At 42.3% G+C, this 9,215-nt stretch overlaps 2 protein-coding genes across 2 annotated transcripts in view; one reads left to right on the forward strand and one right to left on the reverse strand.

The window, feature by feature from the left end:
- xpo4 (exportin 4) overlaps positions 1 to 9,013 on the reverse strand; it is a 69,391-nt gene extending 60,378 nt beyond the window's left edge. The window contains exons 1-4 of the mRNA XM_085435303.1: positions 8,710 to 9,013; positions 4,675 to 4,780; positions 3,054 to 3,195; positions 2,760 to 2,898 (exon numbers count right to left, since the gene is read on the reverse strand). Coding sequence (XP_085291429.1) covers positions 2,760 to 2,898; positions 3,054 to 3,195; positions 4,675 to 4,780; positions 8,710 to 8,802 — 480 coding nt within the window. The 5' untranslated portion in view covers positions 8,803 to 9,013. The remainder of the gene's footprint in view (positions 1 to 2,759; positions 2,899 to 3,053; positions 3,196 to 4,674; positions 4,781 to 8,709) is intronic.
- Positions 1 to 9,215, forward strand: part of LOC146690274 (uncharacterized) — a 300,316-nt gene that overhangs the window by 6,666 nt on the left and 284,435 nt on the right. The window lies entirely within an intron of this gene.

Genomic DNA, 9,215 nt, shown 5'->3' on the forward strand with positions numbered 1-9,215 from the left:
TTTCAATTTATCTGTGCAAATGTATGATGAATGAAACCTAAAAATCCTCATATTTAAAAATAAACGAACAAAGACAAAAACCTTTTTCCCCTCTCTTGCTTAACCTGATGATGATCAATCCCGCCCCCCGTTTGGCAAATCTGATCACGCCGCCATCTTCCTCATGCCAAAATACAAACAAAGGCTGAAACAGGAAGTTCCGGTTCAGAGGAAGGTCGCGAGCTGGACGGATCAATCGGTGGCCGCGTTACAGGACGCACTCGATGACGCAGACTGGGGCATGTTCAGAAACAGCTCCGACGATGACGTCAACGTGTTTACGGAAGCGGTTGTGGGATTCATCGGGAAACTAGCGGATGATACCGTGGAGACAAAGACTATCACAACGTTTCCCAACCAGAAGCCGTGGGTGGATAAAACCATCCGCAACGCTCTGAGATCCCGCACCGCTGCCTACAACACGGGACTCACAACGGGGGACATGGACCCGTACAAAGCCGCGTCATATAACGTGCGGAGGGCGGTGAAAGAGGCGAAGCAGCGCTACGGGAGGAAACTAGAGTCACAACTCCAACAGAGTGACTCTAGGAGCCTGTGGCGGGGACTAAGGACAATAACGGACTATAAAGCACCAACAACCGGTATGACGAACGCGGCCGTGACTCTGGCAGACGAGCTGAACACTTTCTATGCTCGCTTCGAGGCTGCAGCTAAGGTCTCCAACAATGCTAGTGTTAGCGGCGCTAACGGCTGCAGACAGGAAGATACTGCCAGCACCGGAAACGTGCTCGTCATCTCCGAGCATGAAGTAAGGAGAGCCTTCAAGAGAGTGAACACCAGGAAAGCAGCAGGACCAGACGGCATCCCAGGTCGTATCCTAAGAGACTGCGCATACCAGCTAGCTCCTGTGTTCACTGAGATATTCAACATCTCTTTATCTCAGTCGGTCCCCACATGTTTCAAAGAGTCCATCATTGTTCCTGTCCCGAAGAAACCCCACCCTGCTTCTCTCAATGACTATCGCCCTGTAGCCCTCACCTCAGTAGTGATGAAGTGCTTTGAACGCCTGGTCAGAGACTTCATCATTTCCTCACTACCAGACACACTGGACCCACTACAGTTCGCTTACCGTCCAAATCGTTCCACAGACGATGCCATCTCTCATCTCCTCCACACATCACTCACTCACTTGGACACTAGAAGGGGGAATTATGTTAAAATGCTCTTCATAGACTACAGCTCTGCATTTAACACCATAATTCCCTCCACACTCACCACCAAGCTGGAGCATCTGGGACTCAGCTCATCTATGTGTCAGTGGATCTCCAACTTCCTAACTGGCAGACCACAGGCAGTAAGGATGGGTGGACATGTCTCAGCCTCCACCACTCTCAGCACTGGAGCCCCCCAGGGGTGTGTTCTGAGCCCCCTGCTGTACTCTTTGTACACATATGACTGTGTGGCCACTACCAGCTCCACCACCATCATCAAGTTTGCTGACGACACCGTCGTGGTGGGCCTGATCTCTGATAACAACGAGACGGCCTACCTGAAGGAGATTAGGAATCTGGAGAACTGGTGCCAGAGGAACAACCTCCTAAACGTCAGTAAGACAAAGGAGCTGATAGTGGACTTCAGCACTAAGCAGGAGAGGAACTACCAGACCCCCGTCATCAACGAGTGCCCAGTGGAGAGAGTGGACAGCTTCAAATACCTCGGAGTTCACATCACGCAGGACCTGTCATGGTCCTGTCACATCAACACCGTGGTGAAAAAGGCCCGACAGCGTCTCTACCACCTCAGACGCTTGAGAGACTTCCAACTGCCCTCCAAGGTGCTCAGGAACTTTTACTCGTGCACCATAGAGAGCATCCTGACGGGAAACATCTTAACCTGGTTCGGGAACAGCACCATGCAGGACAGACGAGCTCTACAGAGGGTTGTGCGGTCAGCTGAGCGCACCATCCGCTCCGAGCTCCCTGACCTGCACTCAATCTACAGCAGGCGGTGCTGGACCAAGGCCAGGAAGATCGTGAAGGACCTCAGCCATCCCAACAACAGACTGTTCTCTCTGTTGAGGTCAGGAAAGCGATTCTGCTCCCTGAAGACCAACACAGAGAGACTGAGGAGGAGCTTCTTCCCGCAGGCGATACGGTCTCTCAATCACACCACCACACAGTACTGACCCACACATATGGTTCTTACACACACACTGGACTTTCTGGACTTTGGTTTTGCACAACACTGGTCACTATATTCTTCATTTCCAGTTAATACTTGTACAGCTGCTGTTATTGTGTATATATTTATTTATATTTAGATTTCTTCATACATTCTTATATAGTTCTATATTGTGTATTTTGTTGTACAGTTATTTTATTTTCAACTTTAATTTATATATTTTATCTTATTCTTTCCCAGTTAAATTTACCCTTCATTCTAATTTGTGTTGTACAGTTATTTCATTTTTAACCTTAATTTATATTTTATTCCTTCTTAGTTAAATTTACCCTTTTTAATTTTTCATATTTATTTCCTATCTTATTCATAGCCTTTTCCTTTTTTTGTTCTCTTTAGGTCACGAGCAGTTGTCCAAGCATTTCACTACATATCGTACTGTGTATGACTGTGTACGTGACAAATAAAATTTGAATTTGATTTGAATTTGATGATTGATTTTGTGTACATTGTAACTAACAACACGTACTCTTTAGGCCACTGAGAGCTACTCATGTATTATTCAGCTGCGTCTCTCTCACCACTGCAGGGTTCCCGCTGCTGATGAGCTGTCCGACCTCGAGTAAGATGCTTTTGCAGTTGATGCTTTTGTCCAGCGAGCCTCTCTTCACGATGACCGCCACAGCTAGCAGGATCTGCTCACGCACATATTTCTGCAGACTAGAAGGAACAGGAAGGCATTCTGATTTATTTTTCCCGCATCCAAAACATTAAGTTCTACTGGCATTTTTGTAGTGAGGTCTGTAAAAGCTCTACATATTTAATAATATAGTAAACCACAAAGGTTTTGTAATGCATTTATTATTGTTTCTTACTTGGGTCTCTGCAAAACGTAGGTGAGAAGGAATGCCCGGAGTGACTCAATGCTGGTCTTTTCCAGCAGGATCCACTCCCGCACGACAGCCTCCATGATGGCTGTGGCTGCCTGGAAAAGCACATAGTCCACCTTACTGGTCTCTGGAGAGGGAAAAAATAACGGGACAAAAGAGAAATATTAGAAGTGAAAAAGATAGTGGGGGAAAAAAAAAGGTTGAAAATAATGGGTTAAATAATAATATTTAACATAATGACATTGAAGACATTGTGAATGCTTCCTGGCCATCCAGTGTAGATGTCAGTGAAACTGTTGGGAAGACAACGATGGAGAAACGTGAACATTTTCTTTGTACTCTATAATCTGCAGATTCTGACAGAAATCTGCAACTATCCTTTGAAGCACCGCTCCTCTAAAACAGCCATAAGGATAATTATTAGGTCATATGTAAATAACAAAATAACTTTATAACTTAAAGCAAAACTGAGAAACATAAAGTCCGAAACAAGTCTTTATATTAAGGCCATCAGTCAAACAATACTGTTTGGTCTGGGTCTGAACAGAGCGCGTTGTGTGTGACGTCTTCTTTGCGGCCGCTTTGAGCGCTCACACTAGAGCGCGTTTGCTGTCACATTTTATTTGTAGTGTGAACAAGCAGCCAAAAAAAATCAGATTTGATAAAAAAAAATCAGAATTGAGCATTAAGACCTGCAGTGTGAACGTAGCCTAAGTTGCTTCCATGTGACTGATTGTGACCAAGATGCAAGTTTCTCCTCTTTAGCCTCAAATATTTTCAGAAAGTTTCAAATTTCAGTTTTTAATTTATCTTTAGCCCAGTCTCCCTTGTACTGAGCTCAGGAGGATGTTAATAGATAAAGGTCCACCAATATCATGAAAAATGTAACTTGCGTTACTGATGCATCGGTGAACAGTGCTGTCCGACATCATCCTGAGCCCACACAGTCATCTTTAACCACAAAATCAGGTTTGCTTTCAACGCAATGCCATCCCAGCGTCTATTCAGGACGAGATTTTTTTTAACGTGTACATTTTAATTGTCGAACTATGCAGCTGCTCACACAATGGGGAACTTTCTCCATTCATATTTGTGAGAGACACTTTCTATAGGCAATTATGTAACCATTTAACCCTACCTGGTAGTCAGTTACACGTATGGATTTCTTTTAACATGAGACAACACAGACAATTTTTTCAACCTGTTATTGCCACGAAATTTACAGTGGACTCTGTACCATTAGCAATCAAACATAAGGTTCAAATCAGTAAAACTGTACAGTTAACACAATGTCCACATATCTCTGTTGATGGGGTTTGCAACAAAAAGCCAATGAATACTCATATTTTGTTTTCAAAGCTGCACAGCTCACATGTTTTCATACAGTACATAAGTCACGGATCAAACAATAATAATATTCTGTACACATGAGACTCCACATACAGACCACATCACTAAAATGTCTAGATCATACCCACAAACACCACAGGTGAAGGTTTATGACAGGAAAAAAACATGAAGGGGAGAAGACACTGAGTAGCCTTTATAAGATAAACTCATATTTATAAAACAATATGCAAGTTAAAATATTAAATACAATGCTTACCCAAGATGTGCTTGCAAATGGCAAAGGGGGACTTGGACTTCCTGAAGGAGAGGAATACATGTTCAGCATGCTGTCTCTGCTCTGTGCTGACCATAGACGGCGGTGCCTGTAAAACACAAAACAAAGTCAGTTTTCTGCAAGTGAGCTCGAACCACTTACACACAGCTTTTAAACAGGACATCAACTCTTCTCCACTGAATGACTTTGAATTAAATACCACTTTCAAAGCTTTAACAGAAGATGGCAATTTTCGAATGGCTTAACTTGTTAGCACAGTGCTGATAAAAAGTATATTTACTTCTACATCAGCTTTCAAACCAGGTTTGCAAATTTGCAACACTAGTTCTAATAAAGCTGGTCTGTATGGGAGGTTTCCAAAACCTTTTTTAAACTGAGGATTAAAGGGTTAAGAGCTCTGCGATACAAATGAGAGACGCCCCATGTAGTTATTTAAAAGCAATCAATAAAATCTTATTATGTAATGAATGGGGAGCCAGTGTAATTTGTCTGGGATTGTTTTACGAGTTCCCCGTGAGTTGCCTGGTTGCTGTTTAGTACCTGCTGTAAACAGGCGACAGCTGCATCACTTAGAAAACAACAGAATAGGGTGTAGTAGTAGTAATATTTCAGAGACAGACTTGCATAAGTAAGTCTTAAGTACAGTTTTGTTGCCCAGGAAAATAAAAGGCAAACAAATTGTTTTAAACTACTAAGATATGCAATAGAAATAAACATTTTAAAGGGAATATGGTAGAATGATTATCTGTATTCTACCTGATGTTATTGTTTGTATTTGTGAAGTGTTGTTTTATCCAATTTTAATTTTACTTTCATATTAAAATCAATAAATCCTAGTCTGTATGAACTTACATGGCTAATAGCAAACATTTGAGATATTTGACAGGACACTACACAAATGGATTGAGTCGTGTTTTTTTGTTTCTCTCTTTGTTATTAAATGTAATCAATCAGTCAATCCATTCCACCATCTAACAGCTTCTGTGCTATTAGAACTGAAAGATGAGCCCTGACTGGCAGCCACTCACTCAGCTCAATGGCAATGCCCCGAGGACAGAAAGCATCACTAAGATTGGAGACAGTACACAGTACAGTATGTACAGTGTACAGAGGAAATGTCTCGTTATAAAAATCAATACTATCGTAAAACTTGGCAGCAAATACTGTTTTTGTACCTTACAGAAGCACACAAAATAACGACAGAAAGCTTCATAAGAATGAAAAATCTAACTAACTCCAAATACACAGAAATAAAAGTGAGATAGTGCAACACAGAAATTTCTATTGAGCACGCTCGCCATGATACAGCTCAGCAGGAAAGTCACATTCCAGACCTAATTGCAGTAAAAGCAGCTCTGCGGCGAAAGGCAGCAGAGGAAAGAAAGGCCTTTTTATCTGAGAGCGCAGACACGCGTACACATACACAGACTTCATTTTTTAAGCCACATAAACTACCATGGTCAGATGGCAGACAATGCACTAAAATATAATACAATCTATCATCTCCCTTGATAGTAAAACATAAATGTAAAACAGATAAAGCTGCCACAATGACACGCAGTAAATAAAACGCAGAGCAATAAGAATCAAGATCATACTATGTTAGAAATGTACTGTTTATATTCTCAGCAGCATATGTAGCAGAGTAGTATCACAGACAACCACTGTTGTGGGGTCAAGCTGTGTCTTCATGTTAAGCATATCTCAACTGCTATAGGGTGAAAGGCACGGTACACCCTAAACAGGTCGCCAGTCTACCGCAGAGAGACAGGCGATCATTCACGCCCACATTTCCACCTATAGACAATTTAGAATCACCAGTTATGCTATCATGCACGCATGAATGTCTTTGACCTGTGTGATGAAGCCGGAATACCCAGTCTCCACACAGAAAACCCCGGCCAACTGGGGGATTCAAACCAACTCGGAAGTTGCTAACAAATTTGTGCAGGGACAACATCCACAATTAGTCTAACAACACATCTTTAAAAGAGAAGCGAAATAAGCTTTGATTTTAGGCCTGAATCAATGAGAGTCACAAAAATGACAAGAAACATTATGTAGGCATTTAGTCATAGAACCGGAAAAGTATGAGGTGTGGTCGCACTCCTGACATTTAGACAACAAAAACAAAACCCAGTATCAGCTGGGCTCTGCTTTCTAGGATAAGAGCGTTAGACTTAACTTTTTTTTTTTTTTAAATGAATGTTATGTCTTTTATAAAGGGCAAAACCTTCATATTCAGTTTTTGTAACTAAAAACAAAACAAAAATAATTTCTAGGATCTTAATAGAATTTTATTCTTTGGGTCAAAACATTTTACTTTTGAGTTTCACTGTGTAGTAATGTTACCATCACCTCACAAGGTGTAGTATTGTATTTAAATGAAAAACCAAAGATACTGCTGCATCATTGCACACATTTAGAAAAGCCATCCTTGGACCTACATGGATCACTCGGTGGGCTGGTTCCCCTGGCTGCATGTATAACACTCCTATTCTAGAGTGCACTAGTCCCAAAAAAATTTACCTGATAAGCATAATGTTAACATACGGTCACACACTGTGTTGATATAGACAGTCACTTTATTAGGGAAAACTGAATATCTAATCAGCCAACAACTTGGCAGCAACTCACTGCACTTAGGCCATGGTCAACAGGACCTGCTAAAGTTGAAACAATGCATCAGAAAGGAAAAAAGGTGATTTAAATTACTTTGAATGTTATATGGTTGTTGGCGCCAGACAGGCCGGTCTGAGTATTTCAGAAACTGCTGATTTACTGCCATTTTCCCCACACAGCCATCTCTAGGTTTCACAGAGAATGATCCGGAAAAGACAAAACATCCAGTGAGCCCCAGTTCTCTGGATGAAAATGCCTTGTTGTTGTCAGAGGTCAGAGTAGGGAAGTCGAGCAGAGTCACAATAACTCATAATGAGGTCTCTGAATGCACATCACACCAAACCCTGAAGGAGATGGACTACAGCAGCAGCAGAATTGGAAAACAAAAGTCTGCTGTGACATTCGGATGGTACGGTCAGAATTTGAAAGCATGGATCTGTTCCTTGTATCAACATTTACCAAAGGAAATTATTCCAGCACCTTGCTGAATGTTTTCCATGAATAATTAAAAGTTCTTAAGGCATAACGAGAGTCCAACTCGGTACTAGCAACGTGTACTTAGCCAAGTGACCCGTGTGTGTGTGTGTGTGTGTGTGTGTGTGTGTGTGTTTTTGTGTGTGTGTACATGAATCCATAAAACAAGAGGAGCTTGATAAGCAGACATCACGAAGACACCTGCTGCTGACTGAAATATGAACATTTAGGACTTGTGCGTTTGCTAGAACATATTGTTCTCCTAACTGTGCATGACATCAGAAAGGGTGATTTTAGTTTTAAACCCTAACAAGATGGCAGAAAGTACGAGCAGACTGCAGCTAGCACTCAGACTCATGACATGCACATGGTTAGCCACTTGCTCTTAGCTGAAGTATTCAGCCTAATTTGTAGCAACGGGAGCTGTTACGAGAGGAGGGCAGAGGGTCAAACACTTGATGCGAGCGAGTGTTGGAGGAAGCACGGGATAAGCTAGCAACAGTGATATCGAGTACACCGCACCGAGATGCTCAGAGTACAAAAAAAACTTGATGTAACGGCTGAAAGAGCACCGACACGAACCGCTGAAGTTTGTGGAAAACTGAGCCACATTGGAAAGCGTCCAAACACGGAGAAATATTTTAAGGTGATGGTGCCGTGTGATAGGAACGACAGGGAACAGCGGGAGAAATGTTTGGAGAAAGAGCGGATTATTTTTTTCTCTCTGCGGGATGGAGACAACCCAGGCGCTGCGCCACGCATCGCTCACATTCTCCGGTAAAAACTGAACACATTAAACAACAACAACCGGGACCAAAATGACCCCCGCCGGAGCCCCCAACCGCCTAACTCCACCCAAGACTGAGTTAAGATACGTTCACCGTCCTTCCCAGGGCCGCAGACCGGCAGTGAATGTCTCACCATTAAAACTTTGGCAGCGCTTTCCAGCTGTGTGATCACTTCTGGTGCACCGACCGCCGCCATCATCGTCGTCCCTCTCCAATGACGCGCCATGCGCTCTGCATTGTGGGATTACTGCGCTGGTTACCCGTCGCGTGCACACGGCGGGTTGTGTAACCACAACAAGTTTGTGGTTGCCAGTGTGACGGCTCGTGCAGCCAGCAACATATTCAGTTATTATTATCATCATCATTATTATTATTGGTGTTGTTGTTGTTGGGAATGGATTAGAAGTAGATACATCCACAATCGACCTGAAAATGAATGTTATTCTTGGATTTTTTTTTTTTAAATTTAAATCAACATTTGTTTAAACGTACACACGTATACTTATAAGTTACTAATAAGTTTTTTGTTCTTTACTATTGCAATAACGGTTGCATTTCTGTCATATTTCTTGAGATCAAATTCGCCCATATGTGGCCATGAAGCTAAATACTCCTGTTCTTTGTAACAACAAACTGTAA

The sequence above is a fragment of the Copadichromis virginalis genome, linkage group LG16, assembly GCF_057382275.1.
Source record: "Copadichromis virginalis isolate Kocher_CV1m ecotype Utaka linkage group LG16, C_Virginalis_male_GT1.1, whole genome shotgun sequence".
Lineage (NCBI taxonomy): Eukaryota > Metazoa > Chordata > Actinopteri > Cichliformes > Cichlidae > Copadichromis > Copadichromis virginalis.